Source organism: Oryza sativa, chromosome 9 (assembly GCF_034140825.1).
Source record: "Oryza sativa Japonica Group chromosome 9, ASM3414082v1".
Lineage (NCBI taxonomy): Eukaryota > Viridiplantae > Streptophyta > Magnoliopsida > Poales > Poaceae > Oryza > Oryza sativa.
This window is the reverse complement of record NC_089043.1, coordinates 7,506,120-7,527,500: the sequence shown is the minus strand read 5'-3', so window position 1 is coordinate 7,527,500 and position 21,381 is coordinate 7,506,120. Positions and strand designations below refer to the sequence as shown.

At 40.7% G+C, this 21,381-nt stretch overlaps 2 protein-coding genes and 1 non-coding gene across 4 annotated transcripts; 1 reads left to right on the top strand and 2 right to left on the bottom strand.

Moving 5' to 3' along the window:
- Positions 1-9,404: 9,404 nt before the first annotated feature.
- Positions 9,405-13,354, bottom strand: LOC4346480 (cell division cycle 20.2, cofactor of APC complex). 2 transcript variants are annotated; one of them, XM_066304312.1, is made up of 7 exons: positions 12,967-13,354; positions 11,572-11,850; positions 11,218-11,487; positions 10,689-11,129; positions 10,539-10,625; positions 10,349-10,450; positions 9,405-9,790 (listed from the first exon to the last, which is right to left on the bottom strand). In XM_066304312.1, the coding sequence occupies exons 1-7, from the start codon at positions 13,117-13,119 to the stop codon at positions 9,614-9,616; spliced, it is 1,509 nt and encodes a 502-aa protein (XP_066160409.1). In that variant the 5' UTR covers positions 13,120-13,354; the 3' UTR covers positions 9,405-9,613. The 2 variants fall into 2 exon arrangements, with proteins under 2 accessions (XP_066160409.1, XP_015611482.1); XM_015755996.3 differs by having other exon boundaries at positions 9,405-9,772; positions 10,306-10,450; positions 10,539-11,129.
- Positions 13,355-15,682: 2,328 nt separating this feature from the next.
- LOC112936391 (uncharacterized) lies at positions 15,683-17,841 on the bottom strand. Its single transcript, XM_026020240.2, is given in 5 exon segments — positions 15,683-15,981; positions 16,584-16,893; positions 16,896-17,329; positions 17,331-17,370; positions 17,373-17,841. Coding segments are annotated over 4 exon segments (1,221 nt in total). The 5' UTR covers positions 17,821-17,841; the 3' UTR covers positions 15,683-15,981; positions 16,584-16,594.
- A 2,904-nt stretch (positions 17,842-20,745) lies between these two features.
- Positions 20,746-20,852, top strand: LOC112936497 (small nucleolar RNA R71). The gene has a single exon (XR_003238802.1). It is a non-coding gene; the product is annotated as a small nucleolar RNA R71 (small nucleolar RNA).
- Positions 20,853-21,381: the final 529 nt, after the last annotated feature.

The window sequence follows — 21,381 nt, the reverse complement described above, 5'->3', positions numbered from 1 at the left end:
GCAATAGGCATGCATGATTTGCATGCATGCATGTACTGACGTGATTGAGTTTCCATTTATACGTTCACTCCTATTGTTTCCATATAAACTTTCATGCACATACTTTCCATTTGAAATATTAATATGATTGCGTGATAATTGATTATCCAAATTTAAAATGACTTTCCATATTTGAAATATTAACATTATCACGCTAATATTTATTTCCAAAAATCTGAGATTGCACTAAATCGAATCCACTAATTTCGATTTTTTTTGCTTTATTTCCATCAATACGAGTAGAGATGTCATTTCATTCTTTTACACACTCCACTTTGGGCTCCACGCTGTTACACCGCCGCACGTCGGCGAACTTCTTCATCGCCGAGTCGTTGTGCTACCAGACGTGCCTGAGCATCTTCGTCGTGGGCTGCTGATTGTTCGTGAGAGTCTTGGACGTACGCAGCCGGTTATCCACAATCTTCGTCGCCAATCAGTTGCGCCGCCGAACATCCACGAGCTTCTTCTTTGCACCCGCTCGTCGTTCGCGACAATCGCAGCAGTCGCTTGTTGTTCGCGACTCCATCCCAAGCTCGCTCCTCGCCCCACGACGTAATTTTCGGCTTCCAGTTCCTCCGCTTGAATCTTATCGGTGAACCATGTTCAGGTATGTGCTCCATCCATCCATCTTTTCTGGTTTATGTTTCGTGTGGCTGAGGCACTACTCAATATATTCAATGTTTTATTCCAACATATTCATGCATCATGATCAGTACCTATTGTTATTTTTCAACGTCCAGTGTAATCATTTCCCATTGTTTGTTTTTTATAGGAGACATATGCAGATATCCTCGCTGATGTCAAGATTGGAGTTGATCCTCCCAAGTTGCTCGTTCGTCATGATAGGGATCAATTTGAAGATCAGGCAAAACCAGCGACCCTGAAAGCGTGCGTGGATTGCAAGCCATCTGACAACAAATAATAATCTATGTTGCTCCTTTGTATTAAGAATCATATATTGTAATAATCACCTCGTGGCACCTACTCCCTCCGTCCAAAAAAAATGCAAACCGTAGGTTCCCATGCCAACGTTTGACTGTCCGTCTTATATGAATTTTTTTTATAATTAGTATTTTTATTAGTGTTAGATGATAAAACATGATTAATACTTTATGCATGATTTATCTTTTTAATTTTTTCTATAATTTTTTTAAATAAGACGGATGGTCAAATGTTAGGCACGGAAACCAGGGTTTGTCTTTTTTTTGGGACGGAGGAAGTAGCTTTGAACAATGTTAATTTTACTTTAGTTGCTGGACAATTTTTCTTATTATATTATTCCAATCGAAATAGTATAACTGTTTGCCCAAATTTCGTGTCTGTTATCCATAAATTAGCTAAACTTTCATATTTGTATTCTGGGTCATATTCCGGGTCATAGTATACCTAAGTTTTAGATCGCATACCCAGATTTCTGTACACACATAATTTGGGTATGTACGTATATTTGGGTCTGTATTTTAATCTTGTTCCCATTAACTGAATACCCGGTATATTTGGGGACATACTTATATTTGGGTCTATATTTTAAACTTGTTTTCCTAAACTGAGTACCCGGCATATTTGGTTATATACGTCTGTTTGTGTCTATATTTTCAACTTCTCCCAAACTGAAAACTTGGTATATTTGGGTATATATTTTCAACTCTTGCGTATATACACGCCGTACGTCATATAAGTATAGCTAATTTTACTTCGAATACCCAAATTTTTTATCATAAACTTAATACATAATAACATGAAAATTTGATCATGGTCTGTGATTTTTTTTCCCTTACATACACAATCTTTGAGTATATGCCCATGACACATGTTTGTACTCATAACCTTATATAACAAACCACAATTTTTGCATAAACCGAATAAACAATACACATGTCTTTTGTTTTAAATTTTAAATAGAACTATTTGGATAGATGTCATATTGAATTTCTCGCATTTTCTATTTGCCAAAAGGTTGGGTTTAATTTTCTGAAAACCAGATATGAAGATACATTTTTCATGCCGTGTGAATTTATTTCAGGCCCATTAAGAACTAATGCCCGCGTTCATACCTAATATTTGGGTATATTTGGTTCCAGTAATCAAAAATCAAGTGTGCATATTCTATGTATAAATATGGAAATATAGCCGTAGTGCATATTTTGTACGTCTAATAGCTAAATTAATGACGCCATAAATGGAAGTATATAGGTATGGATATATTACCATATACCCAGCCGCAATATATTTCCAAATACCTAGTTTCCTTTTTCCAAAATGCCGCTGATCAGTATTTCCATATACTTAGTTCCCGTGTTGCCAAATACCGAGGATCAGTTTCTAGAATTAGATACTTAGTTTAGGATAATTCCTTTTGTTTTTCCATATACTTAGTTTCAATTTTCCAATTTTCGCACTTTCCATGATTCGTACATATATTACCATTTATTCAAACCCCAACTTCAGGCAAGTGATTTTCTATATTTTCGTGATACTATTCCTAATTGTATGGCATTAAAAGTTTCAATTTTGAACTTTACACGCAATTATGGAAATTCTATCATCCGAATTGCATGCATGCATTGAAACGTATTAATTCAGTGTATTTACTATCTATAACTACGTTCAAATATATGGAATTCATTCACTGTTAATAGCTATATTCTTAACGGGTATATACCCATTAAGCTAATATACCAAAATGACTGCACCGATCATCCACGATCCTACGGCTCCTGACATTGGAGCCCATATATATATATATATATATATATATATATATATATATATATATATATATATATATGTATATATATATATATATATACGTATATATACGTATATATACATACGTATATATACGTATATATACGTATATATACGTATATATACGTATAATATACGTATAATATACGTATATATACGTATATATACGTATATATACGTATATATACGTATATATACGTATATATATATATATATACGTATATATATGTATATATGGGTATATATACGTATATATATATATGTATACGTATATATATGTATATATATATATATTCGTATATATATATATATATATACGTATATATATATACATATATATATATACGTATATATATATACGTATATATATATATACGTATATACGTATACGTATATACGTATATATATACGTATATATATATATATACGTATATATATATATATACGTATATATATATATGTATATATATGTACATACGTATATATATATATATATGTATATATATATATATAAACTATTCTATACCCCCCTCCCTCCTAAGGGTCACACCAATCTCCCCCTTCTTACCAAGGCCCAAAACCCACCTCCCACCTCGGTCAAAGGCCCCTCCACCAGTCAAACCCGCCTACTAACTCCCCCCACCACCCACCTCTTCTCAGCTCTCGTCCCAGGACGGTGCAGTAACGCGACGACCACTGTGCAGTAACACTGTGTCTTACGCGCAGTAACAACGTTAAAATATAGTTAAAATATAGTCATGACGGATCTACTTTTGATAAGCTCTTTTTTTCTAGCATCATGGTGCAAACGGTTTTAAAAAACCTTACATCACTTGGGAGATATTGTTCTTCAAAGCTTGACTTTTTTGCAATTTGTCTCTCCACAAGTAGTAATACTATACTATTACTTGTTACTACTTGTCTGTTGTACGTTACCACAATCGCATCATGATGTTACTACACTGCGTTTTACTGTATTTTTTGGGTAGTGTTACTGCATAAACACGTGGTAACGTGTATCTTCCGTGCAGTAACACTTTTACTTTTGTGCAGTAACAAGTATATGGTTAGCATCTGAGACTTTTAACCTATATATTTTTATTTCAATTCCTGATTTACTGTAATTCAGCACAATATTACTGTCAAAAGTGCAGTAACGTCATATACATGAAGTAACACTATATTGGAGGGAGGAGACCGATTTTCTTGAGAAGAGGGAGGAAGAACGGTTTCTTGAAGAGGGGAGTATATAGATGCATTTTGAAGTTTAACACTATAGCATCATGGTGGGAATGATTTTAAAAAATAATACATATCTTGTGAGATATTGCTTTTCAAAGATTGGCATTTTGAACTTTAACCCTCCACATGCAGTAACAGAATGTGTAACTTGCAGTAACAAGTGCATATACATACAGTAACATGGTTTTACCAAATGTATAAAATTGTTCAAACAACTCTTACATCAATCAGACCTCGCTCAAAGCCACCTATAGACTTTACCTGTAGCCCACCTATTCGATCTTCATCTCGTAAAAATGACATAGTAAAACAATAATTATCGTGCAGTAACATAGCTACTTGAAAGTGGTAATATGCGCCTATTATGTAGTAACACTTCTACTTTCATGCAGTAATAAGTATATGGTTAGCATGTGAGGCTTTAACCCATATATTTTTGTTTTGATTCCTGGTCTACTACAATTTTACTATGATGTTACTACCAGAAGTGCAGTAACGTCACATGTTACTGTACTTTTACAACAATGTTACTACTAGAGCATAGCAACATTTATGAGTTTCGATAGTGAAAGATATTAGAATTGATAATCATATTACTTTCTCATAAAATTCTTAAAACAAATAGTATCATTAGATGAATTGGTTAGAAGAATGTGCTTTGAACTATGTGGTCATTGGTTCAAGTCTTGAATTTGGCATTTATTTTTTATTTTTCCAAAAAAGAGAAAAAACACAGAAAACAATGAAATAAAAAAAGAGAGAGAGAAGGGAGGGAGGGGGAGCGAGAGAGGGGGGATCGAGAGCGAGAGAGAGAAGGGAGGGAGGGGGAGTGAGAGAGGGGGGTGGGGGATCTGGAGCGAGAGAGGGGGGATCGGATGAGAAGGGGTGTAGAATAGTCTTACCCTATATATATATAGGGTAAGACTATTCTATAGCCCCCTCCACTCCTCCCCGTCCCTCCCTCCCGATCCCCCCCTCTCTCTCTCCCTCTCCCTCCTTCCTCCCTCCTCCCGATCTCTCTCTTCTCTCGATCCCCTCCCTCCTCCCGATCTCTCTCTTTTTTTTATTTTTTTTTTCTGTTTTTTTTGCTCCCTGAAACATTTTTTTCCTCTTTTCTAGGAAAATAAAAAATAAATTGCCAAATTCAAGATTTGAACCCATGACCTTATAGTTCAAAGCACAATCATCTAACCAATTCGTCTAATAATGCTATTTGTTTCAAGAATTTTGTGAGAAAGTAATATGATTATCAATTCCTATATCTTTCACTATTGAAACTCATAGCATATTACTATGCTCCAGTAGTAACATTGTTGTAAAAATACAGTAACACGTGACGTTACTGTATAACACATAGGACATTACTGCACTTCTGGCAGTAATGTCATAGTAAAATTGTAGTAGACCAGGAATCAAAACAAAAATATATGGGTTAAAACCTCACATGCTAACCATATACTTGTTATTGTACAAAAGTAGAAGTGTTACTACATAATAGGTACATGTTACCACTTTCAAGTAGCTATGTTACTGCACAATAATTGTAGTTTTACTATGTCATTTTTACAAGATGAAGATTGAATAGGTGGGCTATAGATAAAGTCTGTAGGTGGCTTTGAACGAGGTCTGATTGATGTAGGAGTGTTTTGAACAATTTTATACATTTGGTAAAACCATGTTACTGCATGTATATACGTATGTTACTGCAAATTACATACTATGTTACTGCATATGGAGTGTTAAAGTTCAAAATGCCAATATTTGAAAAGCAATATGTCACAAGTTATGTATTATTTTTTAAAACCGTTTTCACAATGATTCTATAGTGTTACTGCATGTGGATGTTTAAACTTCAAAATGCATCTATGTATTCCCCTCCTCAAGAAACTGTTCTTCCTCCCTCTTTTCAAGAAAACCGATCTCCTCCCTCCAATATAGTGTTACTGCATATATATATATGACGTTACTGCACTTTTGACAATAATATTGTGGTGAACAACAGTAAATCAAGAATTGAAACAAAAATATATAGGTTAAAAGTCTTAGATGCTAACCATATACTTGTTACTGCACAAAAGTAAAAGTATTACTACACAGAAGATACACGTTATCACGTGTTTAATGCAGTAACACTACGCAAAAAAATACAGTAAAACGCAGTGTAGTAACGTCGTGATGTGATTATAGTAACGTACAACAGACAAATAGTAACAAGTAATAGTATAGTATTACCACTTGTGAAGAGACAAATTGCAAAAAAGTCGAGCTTTGAAAAACAATATATCCCAAGTGATGTAAGGTTTTTTAAAACCGTTTGCACCATGATGCTAGAAAAAAAGAGCTTATCAAAAGTAGATCCGTCATGACTATATTTCAACTATATTTTAACGCTGTTACTGCACGTAAGACACAATGTTACTACACAGTGGTCGTTGTATTACTGCACCGTCCTGGGACAAGAGCTGAGAAGAGGTGGGTTGTGGGGGGAGTTAGTAGGCGGGTTTGACCGGTGGGAGGGGCCTTTGACTAAGGTGGGAGGTGGGTTTTGGGCCTTGGTAAGAAGGGGGAAGTGGGTGTGACCCTTGAGAGGGAGGGAGGGACCCCCTCCCTCCTTCTCAGCCGAACTACCTAAGCCCATCCCTCCCTCCCTCCCGATCACGCCCGGCCCTGCATCTCTCCCAATCGCGCACGGGCGCGCCCGCCCCGCCTCCTACCTATATCTCTCTCCTCCGTTTTTGCACGCCCGGCCCCACTGCCCTCTCGATCCCGATCTCTCTCTCTCTCCCTTCTCCGCTTCATCCATCTCTCTCTCCGTTTTTTCCTTCGCTTTTTCTCTTCTTCCCCATCCCGATCTCTCTCCCATCTCTCATTTTTCCTTCTATTTTCTAGAAAAATTAAAAAAAATTGGTGAATTCAAGACTAGAACTCATGATCTTATTGTTCAAAGCAAACTCTCCTAACCAATTCACCCTATGACACTATATGATTTGAGATCATTCTTTGCTTTCTCTATATATCTGTTCAAATTTTGTGAACACAAGCCCAAATTTTATGAACACAAGCCCATTATGTTACTGTACGAATCATATCTTGTTACTATGATTCGGTAGTTACATTATCGTAAAAGTGCAGTAACACGATATACTGCGAAATTTATAAGCCGTTACTGCACATTCTACAGTAACATCGTGATGAAATTGTAGTAACAAAGAACATATGGTAGTAATGGTATTACCACAGTACCACTGCTTGTGCATAGTTAAATTTTTAAATCCAATCTTTGTGCAAAATATAAGTGCTAAAAAAGTATATGTGTATGGTCACAAGTTAACACAAAGTGCTAAAAGTACTTCTCTTTGTCCATACAAAGATACATAGTAGCAAAGCTTAGTACAAATAAACTTTTAGAATTCTAATCTGTAAAAAATAATATCTCTCACATTGCATATTATTTTTTAGAACCATTTTTACCATAATGCTTTAAAACGAGATTGCAACGAGACAATAGTCCTATTACTACACGATGATCGAGACAAAAATGCTTTTATAATGTTGTTACTGCGGAAAGTAATCATGTTACTGCACATTGAATGTTGTGTTACAACGCTGTTCTAAAGAGACGAGAGCTTAAAAAAAAAGGGTAAATCTCAATCTTTAGAGAGCAATATCTCTCATGTTATATAGTATTTTTCTAATCCGTCTGCACCATGATGTTCGTAAAATAGTGCTTAACAAAACTAGATCCATCTTGACTATTTTTCAATATTGTAACTGCGAGAAAGTTGTCATGTTACTGCACGATGACCATTATGTTACTGCGGAATTTCTGCGAGACATGAACAGCAAAGAGGTGGGCGGGGGAGGGAGTCAATGGGCGGGTTTGACCGGTGGGAGGGGGCTTTGACCAGTCTTTGACTGAGGTGGGAGGGGGGATTTGGGCCCTAGGAAGAGTGGGGGAGGTGGGAGTGGTCCAGGGGAGAGGGGGTGTAGAATAGTTATTCTAGGGGAGGGGTGTAGAATAGATTTGCTATATATATATATATATATATATATATATATATATATATATATATATATATATATATATATATATATATATAGGATGCCCATATGGGACTCCATGGTGCCCGGGCTCTAAGGTATAAAACACACAAATTCTCTCAAATTTTTAAAAATTTACAAATTGTAAGTCGATATCTAGGTATATGAATTTGATTCATACAAATACCTAACAACAAAACAACTCAAACTCAACTTTATTTCACAATTCATTATTACATACCTAACGAATTATATGTTTGGATGTTATATACCTAGAACCAAAATCTAACCAAAAAAAAAGTTTAAACTCAGTTCAATCTTGTTTGAACTTGTTAGTAAAGAAGTTAATGTTCATATCTAAACATTTAAAAAAAATTCACACTCATTTAAATTGGGTATATACTTAATTTGAATCTTGGAGCCAATACTCCATGTAGCACCAGTTAATTTACCTATATATATATATATATATATATATATATATATATATATATATATATATATATATATATATATATATATATGCACACACACTTTTATTTTGCCCCCTGATCGATCACTACGTACGTACGTACGTACTCAGTCACTGGTTACGTCGAACGCCAACAGATTGGTAGATGCATGTGTCGTCACAATCGTTGTGGTAAGTAGGATTAATAAAATTTTGCCGCAGTTTACGTAGATAGAAACAATCAAGATGAAAGGGATACTGATATCTATCTATGGTCGAGAAAGTCAGCACCAGTGAAAGCTATTTCCTGCCCAACCTCAGTATCTCACGGTGTACGTGGTCTCAAATTAACTAACGATCAAATGTGTGAACAACAGTAACAGCACACTGGAACCGAATTTTTTCTTTGTAAATGAACAAGTAAAAAAATGTCAAAACTACTCTCAAACATAGGGTAATATCTAAACGAAACATTCTCGCGCAAATGTGTCTGGTGCAATACAATCACGCTCAGAAATAAACATAGCAACATCTCTACTGCACATAGGAAAAGATACTAGCATCCAGATATTATTACATACTCCCTTAGTCCATAAATCTGAACATACATACATATATAGTATTACGATGTATCAATGTGTCATATCTTGTACTACCTTCGTCCCATTTTAAGCGCAGCGATGAGTTTACGTGTCCAACTTTGATCGCCCGTTTTATTTAAATTTTTTTTATGATTAGTATTTTTATTGTTATTAGATGATAAAATATAAATAATACCTTGTGCATAACTTATGTTTTAATTTTTTTTAAAAAATTAAATAAAACATACGGTTAAAATTGGACACAGAGATTCATGGTTGCGCTTAAAATATGACGGAGGGAGTACTATGCTCGTTCTTTATGGAACGAAGGCAGTATCTATTGCCAAACAAATCAGTAGCATGATGGCATCAAGAACCAATACACCAACATGAAATGAACGGTTGCTTTTGATTACAGTTTCTGTGAGCCTAGCAAATAAAAGAAATGGCCAATTACAGTTTCTTGTCAGCCTAGCACAGAAAAGAAAGTAGGCCGGCCAGAAAACATTTATCATCCAGATGCAAAAAAAAATGAAACGTATATATACACATGAAGCTCTGGCATGTCCAGTTCTCCACCTTTCGTACCGGTGACCATGGTTACAACTAATGCTATGAGATCCTGAAAATATGAACAGTCAGTTCCCCACGGTCCAACTCTCACATTATCCTGGAAGACAAGGACAAACTGTATCAATAATTGATTATAAATTCATTATAGTGCAACAGTAATTGCAGATAAAACATCCTTGTGGACTCTGGTAAAACTTACTAGTACAATTTTCTTACGAAGAAACCAATATACAAACAAGACTTATTGCTCTCAACAAAATACGACAAAAGAATGTCACAGATAAAACAGACAGTATGTATGTGGAAAACAATGTAAATGTTTTATTATAACAATCTTTTGAAAGTATGGAAAACATCACGGTTATTGTTGTGAAAAGAAATGCTGAAAACAAATCAGATAGGATTTGCTGTCAATATCTACACTAAAATGGCATTTTTCACCTGGCACAAAATCCTTAAACAATTAGCATACTTGCTTTTGTGATTAACGAATGAAAAGAACTAATAAAGAATATTCATCAATTGTAAACTTATTTTCGAAAGTCCAATCAGAACATACATATTTTCGATACCCTTTTAGGATTCAGCGATTCACAACATACAGTCGATGCGGAGTACAATTGAGCATACCTCATCTGATATGGCTGAAACTGTTAAACATTCCAGTGTTTACTGTCTTGAATACGGGTTTGGCATCTTCAGAAGTTTCAAAAATTTTCCATAACCTTAGAGTCTCATCTGCTGCAACAGAGGCTACTGTAAATCCATCAGGGCTCTGCAACCATATAGCATAAAAACGAAATCAGCAAACAAATCATAAGCAATTACTCATCATTACTATACCACAATAGAAAGAGATATACCTGAGCCAGGCAAAGAACACGAGCAGTGTGGTCTTCAAGTTCTGCCAATTTAACCATTGAAGGGTATTTCCACAATGCAAGTGAATTCTGTACATATCCGTGAGCACTTAGCAGCTCCTTTTCATTCTTATTCCAGAGTAGTCCGCACACCTGTGATCCAGTATCAACAGAATTCAAACATAAACCAGTGTGTGTATTCCAAAACCTGATGCACCGATCATCTCCACCACCACCAGATGCAAGCAAATTGCTCTGGAACGGACACCATGCAAGGGCCTTCACTGCAGCTAAATGATCGCCAAATCTATGAAGCCACCGGTTATGACCTAGAGATAGATTAGAAGATGCCATTGATACATCCCATATGTGCACCAGGTTGTCGTTGCCACCACTTGCCAATTGCTGGCCACTTCCTGACCATCTCAACCCACATACCTCATCCTCATGCCCTCGATATATATGAACAACATGGGATCTCATCCTGACATCATTGTTTACAATGTTTCCATCCATTCCACCAGTTGTCAGTATGTTCTTGTTCCAGGCCAGTGAACCAACCCTTGATTGGTGTACACCATGAAGTGTTCTCAGCTGCCACATTTATACATATGCATATCTATCAGTACAAGTTAATCTGCTTACAATACAGAGCAAGTGTCTAGAACTCTAGATAACTGACCATGCGATTAGAGCTGGTGTCCCACAGCTGAATGTCAGAAGAGTTGAGGCCAACGGCAATCCACTGCCCATCACAAGACCAGCTAACACTAGTGATGGGACCATCATCTTCGTCAATTGTTACAAGGTCCATAATAGATCCATCAGCTGAATTCCAGAGGTACAAGGTGTTCCCAAGCGCAATGGACATCACATTTTTGCATCCCCAGTCCAATATGTTAAGATAGAAGTCATCAACAATCCCAGGGGCATCTAACGTCCTCTCAGAAGACTGAAAATTTAAGCTAAGCTAAGAATGATGTATATTAAAAAAAATCCTAAAAATATGTTTGAAGCAACAAATTAATTTGCATACCTGGGGTATGTGTCTACACTTCCTAGCAGGCTTTGTCTGACTGGAAGTCAAAGTTTCATATAATAGCTGTTGCACAATTCCTTCAGGTTCTGGTGGTTTGTTCCTGAATGCAAGAATCCGGCTTCTGTTGTTCAGGAGTTTCTCGGCAAGAAGCCTCTTGTAAGCTTCTTCAGCTGGTGATAGCATGTCAGTATTTTCCTTCTCCTTCTTAGGTTCTGTCAGGAGGAAATATGCCATATCCATGTCCATTGCTGACCTATCAGGTATGAATCTGTCACCCTGTCACCATAAATATAGAAATACAAATTAGTCATCTTACCACTTTGAAGATCTAATACAAAATAATAACACTAGTCACAAGTCTAAGCACCATTGCACTATCAACTATACTTCAATGATTACTATGTTGAAAGTTCAAATATTGAAGAGACAAGATTGAATTTGTGACACAAGAAGAAAACAATTCCTACATGACTGAAAATTTCAGTACTTCACTGAAGAGAAATACTGTTGGTGTCAAAACATCAAGAACAGTTTGTACCTGTTTTTTTATTGCACACAATCGATTTGTCCACAAAAAAGCTTAACAGAACACTGGACTGATTCATACCGATTTTTATGTGAAAGGACAACCCCAAAATTGAGGAATACAAAGGAAAATCAGGATTGGGACCTACGAGCAATTCTCACTGTCATGTTTAACAAAAGAACAGCGTATTCAGTATATTACTTCAAAAACATATTATTGAGGTCCAGGAATAATATCGATTACTAAAGGTTATCTAGATTCTGTGATTTATGCTTGGCATGGATTATGTAACTAATGTTGGCAAACTTGGCATTGTCTTCCACTCGACTATTGTGCTAGGTTTCTTCGAACATTGATGATGAATATTGATGCAACTGACGAATGAACTTGGTTCTGAACAAGTTACACTGACTATTTTCTTTTGACAAAATTTTTGGCCAAAAAACAGATTGAGTATAGGACAAAATCACCAAGATTTCGAATTTCTTTTGCACTCTAAAAAGAATCATGCATGATCAATTATATTCCCACATCATTAACATTTCCTCATTCCAGGATTGGGGCACGGATCACAGATTCCTCTACAAAATTTCAACATCTAAAACAAGCCAACAAAGACCAATATAATTGGCTCTGCAGACATCAAGAATCAGCGAATCATCTAAAATTGAGTCAGAGCAAATCTATCTCTCGGATTATCAAGAACGACATCGAGAACCTCCTAAGTCCTAAAACATCCATAATTGCGGCATCAACGGATTCCTTCCACACATTCCATCAGGCCCGAACGAGCGGACGGAAATCCATCCAAGAATTCAACTTGGGGGAAGAAGCTAAGAAAAGGGGAGTCATTTGCAGCAACTCACGTAGCATTTCGCGGACGGGTTCTTGGATTTAATACATAGCGGCGGCATGTACGGCCCCCTCGCGCCGGCCACCTCAAGCGGCACCGGCGGAGGCCGTGGCACGAGCCGGCGGCGCTTCGCCGTTGGGACCGAGCCGGAGCCCGGCGCCTCCATGGGCGAGCTCGGCCCAGAAAAACCTAGCAAGAAACTCCCCCGAAAGAACGCGGAGATCAGATCACCACCGACTTAGCGCGACGAAACTATCGATCGAAGGAGAGAGATCGAGAGCTTCTCCGCGTGGTGGATCGTAGGAGAGAGATCTAGAGCTTGTCCCCGCGGTGGATCGACGGGAGATTTCGCGCGAGGCGAGAGAGAATTTTTGGTTTCAGGTTCTTGACGAGGTTTTGAGACGTTTGGGATGGGGATTCTGGAATTGAAGGCGTTAACGGCTAGTTATTTTATTAATCATGTTTTTTTTAGTCCGCTTTTTTTCTAGAAAAAAAATCAAGATTTAGATATAAAATAACTGATGTTTGGTCTGAGCCATGTATACATGCTCGACTGCAGTTTATTTTTGTTGAAAATAATATCGTTGAGAATATTCGGGTTCGTTTTTCAAAGTTGCATAAACTATCCCAATTATCACGGTTCACCCTATTACTCATTAATTTTGTTTAAAAAATTGATAAGTACATTTTATTCCCCCTCTACTTTTGTGTTCTCTAAACTGCGAAACCGGGTATATGTCACTCCTAAACTACCAATATCGTATATTTTACACCCTAGCATGATTTTTGGGGCTATTTTTGGTATAATTGGAAGCCACGATGGATGCCACCTCAACAAGTAGTCCACGTCAATATGCGATCCCACTAGTTAGTCCCATGCTCTCTATTCCTCCCCCCCGCCCCACCCTCCCCTCTCCTCCCTCTCTCGACAAGCTCCATAATACACGAGCAACAGCTCCTAGCAAGCTCTCTCTCCCCTCGTCCTCCGCCTCCTCCCTTCCTCCATCCCCGTTGAGCTCCCTCCCTCCTCTCTCCTGTTGTGTGATCGAGCGACGATGGGTTGAAATCAGCAGAGGACGAGGTAGAGGCAGCGACAAGCGACCATGGAGGGGTTCCGTGGCCACAACGGAGAAGATGACTTCGGCCCAATCGTCAATGCCTCTAGTCAGAGACAAGGAACCAAAGGCGGAGAAGAGGACAGGGATGTGGTGCCGACGGCGTGGTGGCGTAGATCCGGCGTTGGTGTCGAGATCGACGGGGCGGTGATGTAGGTAGGGTCTGGATGGCTACCCCGACACTGGGCCCTAGTCGCACTGTCACGACACGGTGGGCTCGAGGCATGGCTGTCGAGGTCGGAGAAGACGGGATCAATAGGGCATGGCGCTCGATCCCTGAGTCCCAAATACAGTGCCCTCCCTTGCTGATGTTGGAGAAGACTGTGTCAACAGGGTGGCCTCGAGCTCAAGCTTGCTAAATCCATCTTTCTTTTTGGACGGCGGTATCCCTCGGGAGGATTCCAACTCTGGCGGTCGTCGAGAAGGAGCACGTTGGCAACCCTCCAGACCACAGGGAGGCTTTTGGTGCCAAGCTGGCGGCACTCGTATTGTAATCCCGTGCGTCATGAGGGAGAGGAGAGATTGAGAAAGGAAGAGAGAAAGAGAAGGCTTGGTCTGACAAATAGGTTCCACAGTTCTATATTATTTTGCTGACTGAATTACCACATCAGTAAAAACCACCTAGTTTAGATGATGGGAGTAAATTGAAATGTTAAACAGTTGAAGGGTGTTGGATATCCGATTTTAAAGTTGGAGGATGTGTTTTAGATAAACGTAATATTTGAGAGGTGTAAAATAGGCTTATCCCCCAAAAAAACACCACCTAACTCATGTGAGTCGTTGACACGGCTTATTCCTTTATGTATGGATTGTAGTCCACTATACCAGACAGGTCGCGCTCCACACGTGGCTATAAGCTGAGTCCGACTTGAGCAGCTTCTTAGGATAGTTCGAAGTGGGAAGACAAAAGGGAAGAGTGGGGGTAGCAATTTCGCTCTAGCAGTGTTAAAATGGGCTGGATGGTGTTTTTGCAATAAAATGGGCTGGATGTTTATGCAACTTTCCTGGCGCGACTGCACGGTGTGATGGCTGTCAATTCCACGCAAGTTTCAGACTACAAAATTGTTTCTAAAGACAGATAAGCCCAAATTTTGTCAAGTGCGCTTCCTTGTCAAAATGGTACTAGCTTAATTATGCTGAACTATTTGCAACTTGCAAGAAAACGCAAAAATGATTGTAACATGTCAGTATTTTCTGTTGGGCATATCAAACAAGTTAAGCAGGTATATTCGTTAAAACCAACAGAGCTGAAATGTGTTCTGTTAAAAAAAAATTCTGTTGCGGCCAACTAAAGACTACGAACTGAACTTTTAACCTATAACCTAGACAAAAAATCAATTACCTGCTGCTCAGCTCAGTGCCTGAACATTTGACAGTTGTCTTACACTCACAACACTGATTGAACATTTCCAAGCACATAAGGGCATTTAACGGTGCACTTGCATAGATGGAACAAAAGGGACTAGTCTTTGTTGACGGCATATCATAGAAATTCTCTTTTACCATAGCCACAAGCTAGCAAAACTGAATACTTTCAAATACGTTGATCATTGCTTGGACAAGCTAATCCCCAAAGAGAAGATGGAACTAGTTGCCAAATGTTATCCAATCATAAAAGTGAAATGGTTAAGCACTTCCTTTTTTGATAAAGGGATATCACCCCAGCTTCTATTGAAAGCTGAATAGGAGTTTTAAGGCAACATAAAAGGCTGGGGTTACCAACTTAACAAGACAGCTAACAGTTCTCCATCTAATAGCCAAAAGATTAGACAACATTAAGCCAACACTACCCTATCCAACAGACCGAAACCAAAAGATCAATGGACGTATATGCCAGCTAAATTCCAGAAGATATATAGCATTCACTCTTTCGACCGCAGGACGAAGCCAGCCACGACTTTATCGCTGTCCACCTGTCAAAGCAAAATGTTCCATGACTATAAGAAGAAAATGAATTCGTAAAGCGTCAGACTAATATTTGAAGGCAATTTATGTTCAATTGGCATCTTACTCCGTATTTCTTAGCCGCCAAATAGACAGGTCTCCGTAAAGTCGTAAGACAATGTATGGGGCCTGACGCCTGCCTAGTGTCGTAACTACATCTACACACCGAAGTCATCCAAGAGAGGAAGCCAGAACTATTTCTAAGGAAATCAGGCATTGTTCTCCTAAAAGGGATGCCATGCTCAGCCGTCAGCAACCAAGCACTGAAGTACTATTAGAGTATTAGGTTCAGGACAAATATCAAATAATTTTATGTTTTTTGGGTTGTTGGATGTTATCTAAACTCTCCTATGAACTCTTAATACAAATGGTGCGACTGCCTATGCGCATTCCCTAAAAGAATATCAAATAACTTTTGGAAAATGAGTTTTGAACATAGAGCTCCGAAACCAAATCTCAGTCCCGAATTCAGTGCGTTTGCTAAAAAAAATCCCCAGAACTTAGTGCTTTGATCCGGTTGAGCAGGTTTGGTTTCGGAGCAATCTGACAAACAAATTAGACAGAACATTACCTACTACTCCATCAAGCAGATGCAGATGGAACGTGAAGATCGTTGGTATCATCCGGGCTTGGTGCCAGAGGTGCCAAACGGAAGAAGAATGGAAGTGCAGGACCCCTGAAAGGCTCGTCCGCATCGTTGCAAATGATGTCCAGCTTCATGGTGTTCAGGTTGAGGACGAGAAGATAGGAATTGGGCTTCCTGATGGACCAGAACTCCATGTAGACATAACCAGCCTTTGCTGCCAGGACACGCACCCTCTTCATCCACTCCTCACGCCGCAGCTTCTTCAAGTACCCGAACTGATCCAACAGCGAGATCTCCATCCACCATTGCTGCTGCCGCTGCGGACCCAGAGCTGAAGGTTTTGTTCCTTGCTGGACACGAGGCACAGCCGGCCGTGCTCCGCCAAGTCGGCGATGCAGTACGACTACCCCACCGGAAACGGCGCCACGGTGACCGTCCACTCCATGGTGGCTACGTCGAGCAGTAAGATCCGCTCGTCGTTGTCGTAGTACCTGCACTTCTTGTTGTTGGACCGCCAGTACACGAACCGGCCGGCGGGCATGCCGTCGCTGCGGGTGAATTCGTACAGGTCTGCCGTGTGGTCGAACAAGGCCCATTTACCGGTGCTGGAGGAGAAGACGGCGAAGAACATGTCGCCGTCGATGCCGATGACCCGGAACGAGGCGTCGGCGTCGTCGACGACAATCGCGTACCTGACCTTGAGGAACGACCCATGGAAGTTTTGCGGCGGAGAAGAAGATGGCAGTCCGCGCGAGGGGATCGTAGACGGCGAGTCAAACCCGCCGCAGCCGCGGGACAGGAGGAGGCGACCGCCGTCGCAGCCGCGGAGGCGCCACTCGTCGAAGTAGCCACCGCCGCGTTGCTCGCCCGAATCGATATCAGGGACGTCTTCGAAGAAGATGTCGCAATCGGCGGCGGCGGACGCCAGGTTGGGCTTACGGGTGGTGGCGCTGACGAAGTAGTGGTTGGGGCAGCTGTAGGGGACGGAGTCGCCGCGGTCGGTCAGGATGAAGCCGATGAGCGGGGGGCGGCGGAGCGGGAAGAAGCGCCGGAAAATGGCGGGGTCGGAAGCCGCGCGGCGCCAGCGCTTGCAGGCGAGGGCGGCGTTGACGAGTGACGCCATGTTAGGGAGTCGGAGGAGATCCTCACTGACGGCGTCGAACGGCGACGAGATCGTCGGCTTCTTGACGGCGCCGCGCTCCCTTCTCACAGACGGTTCCATCTCTCGCTCTCAGTCTCTCTCGCCTCCTGGATTGGCGAGTTTGGTTTATATCGCTTTGCCCTTTTGGCGCGAAATACACTTTGGCTTGCCGCCAAAAATATTTTCCCGCGATTTCTAGCGCCAATAATTGTTCTCGTTATACTTTTATCCTTTTGACTCGCCATTTCATCAAAAGTAGCATGACAACAAAATACTTTCTGGATCTTATTTTCTGTTAGGAGTGGATTTTAATGTTCTATTAACTACATGGATTAACTCATTATAAGTGTCTCGTTGTCGATAGTCTGAAATATTAATTTTAAATTTCTGTTAGCTCCATGGATATTTTGTTTCCATAAAATCTTCATCAAATTTCAAATATTCGAAAGGTTTCTAAAATAAGAAAATTATGGAGACTAAGCAAAACTTTTCCCTCACAAAATTAACCTGAACGTACACTTGTGGTTAGGGAAGCATCCTAACAATATTCCATTATTCCACGTATATTGGTAGTCAACAAGGAGCCTCATCGATTTGCCTAATAAACCAAAGCAAACGTCAATTATGAAGTTAATTTTATGATATTTTCAACGCAATTTCTTTGTAGCGTTGGCTTTTAAGTCGCTATAAACAAATATATATAAGTTTTATCTATAAATTAATTTTTATTTTCTAATAAGCCATTTAGGAATATGTACAACCGAGGAGGCTATAGTCATTCTTCTGCCTCAATTAATGCAATTGTAAAATCATAGTGGATAGAAACTTACGCGACAACTTAATGTCCAGCGCTTTCGCTTTTTATAAGGAAAGGCACTACCCCAATGTAGGCCTCGCAAAGATGAACAAATATGCTCAGAAAAGCGATGGAGTTGGGGTTTAGGTGCAAAAGAGAAATGTCGTAGAAGTTTAATATCAGCAAGAGGAATTCGGAAGGAGGAGGTAGAAAGCCACATCAGATGAAATCCTCTACCGCTACCATACGACCTAAAACGGGAGAAGGGACAGTACCTCCTACCTCCCTCGCCATGGTTTGCCTTGGAGGGACGGCTCCTCCGGTGTACAGCTTCTTTAGCGCGGCGGCATCGGAGGAAGATTGCTCGAGGTCCGCCATTGGGGGAGATTGCCGGAAGAAGATCGCTGATGGAGGGTGTAGGAGATTGGGGAGACGGAGAGTCCGGGGAAGCTGGGGAACAGTGAGAGTTTTTGGCAAACGGACTCGAAATGGATCCCAAAATCCCATTAAATAGGCGCACTATCTGATGGTTCGTATTTCGAGGAAAGGGGAGAGATTTTCGCCGAAAATTTCTGAGGCCCATTGGGGACCGTTGTTCAGACTTCAATTTAAATTCAAAACCCGCACATATAGGCTCCCTGAAAGCGTTATCGATAACTCTATGTCTCTACGGTTATATAACCGAGATCGATCCAACGAGTACGACAACGCTCCATCAGGAGAAGTCGCGTGCGAGGACATAATTCATTTAAATTGAAGTCGGGGGCTACTGTCAGGGTTACGGATAAGCATACCCTCTATCCTACGACTTATGGAATATACCGATAAGGTATACCTTCACGTATACGGTTGGTTTCCGTATACGCCGTTAGGAATTCGCCTCAAATTATGGAAAATATCTCCACGAAGTTAAGGAATTGCAGAAGTCCTACTCGGAGAGGGTAAAATCTCTAGTATATCGTGTCGGTTTACATATCTCCAAGTCTTACTTGAGGGTCAAGGTATCCCACGATATAAAAGGGACCCCATGGGAGAGGCAAAGGACATCGCATCTCTTCGCCAACACACCCACCAAAGTTCACGAAGCCGGAGTCCACGGAGCCAACTCGCCGGGGAGATCTTGTCGAATCCCTCGACTACGATCTCATCGGTATCACCTGTTCGATTACTCTCTTTGTAATCTGTTCTCATCGTCATCAATCCCATATAAACTAGACTAGGGCTATTACCTGATAAGGGGTCTGAACTAGTATAATCCTTGTCTTTTGTCTGTTTTGATGTCGTACTACGTAGATCCCTGCTCCAACGTACCCCAATACCCTATTCTTCCTGTCTGTGAGTATCACTCGTCGGCAGTCTTCTCTGGCTGAACCTCTTCGTCAGCCAAATTTCTAGATGGCGCTTCCTTGGAGATACCGTTAGCTCCTAGTGTTAGGATATGGCGGATCACGAGTGGACTTACCTCCCCTTGTTGTGATCGCCTTGACATTTTCAATGGAGGAGTCGGGCTGCCCCAGAATCCTCCCAGATTCATTTGCAGGTACTAATGAAGTCAATTGAGCTAGCTGGGTTTCTATCATCTTATTAAAGCTCAGCTAGTTTTGAAAAGCAGAAGCGAAGCCATCTAGTTTGACATTAATGTTTTCTATGACCTTGTCATTGGCAGCTAGCTTTTTGCTTAAAGCATCAGTGGTTTTAGCTTGCGCAAAGACGATATCCTTCAAGGAGGGTTGGTTAGAAAAATTACCGTTATTGTTACCTCCTTGATAGTATGGGCATGGCTGGTTCCACCCCTGACTCCTTGTGGACGATACCCGTTGTTGTTGTTGTTGCCCATGTACATCACCTCTTCACGGGTTTCCAGGCAGTTATTCCCAGAATGACCTGTGCTGCCGTAGACCTCACACGTGACGTGTAAGTCCAAGGCTTTGACGGTGCCTTGTGACCGTTTGTCGTGATCGTCCAATTGCTTCCTGAGGAGGTCCAGCTTGGTAGCAAGCATTTCTGTCTCCTTGACGGTGTACATGCATCGCCGACGGGTTTGGAGTCGTTCCTCGCTCCAACCCATATTGGAGACCATCTTCTCTATTAGATCAATGGCTCCTCGAACCATCTTAGAGAAGAAGGCTCCTCCAGCTGCCGCGTCCAGGTGGTCACGGGACATGGGAGTGAGTCCATTGTAGAAGTTCTGCAGGATCAGCCAGTCGTCCATCCCATGATGAGGACAGGCGGCCACGTATTCCTGAATTTGTTCCCATGCTTTAGGAATGGACTCGTCCCTTGTCTGCTGGAAACTTGGAATTCTTCCATGAAGGGCGTTGGTTTTGCCCATCGGAAAGAACTTCGAGAGGAATGTCGTAGAGCATCTGTCCCAGGTGTTGATAGTAGCACGGTTGGCATAAAACCACTGCTTCGCCTTCCCGAGGAGGGAAAACGGAAACAGCCGCAGCCTGACGGTGTCCGAACTGACACCCTTCATGGTGTACGTGCTACAGATCTCCAGGAACTACTGCAAATGAGCATTGGCATCCTCGTTAGGCATGCCGCAGAACGGGCTAGCCTGCGCCATCGTGATGAGGCTGGACTTCAGATCGAAATCCACATCTCCCATGTTGATCTGCAGCCCAATGTCCACATTGTCAGTAGAGGGAGCAGCGAATTCATAGAGGGTCTTGTCAGCCATAGTCTTGAAGGTCGGTGGAGCTGGTATGGCTGGTTTCTTTGTCGGTAGAGTTTTCTGCGGAGCGACGACTTGCGGCTTGACGCTCCGGAAGAAAGCTTCTGGATTTTCCTTAAAGTTTTTTGGCAAGTTGAAACCAGTCATGCACTACACTGTTGTCACGCCC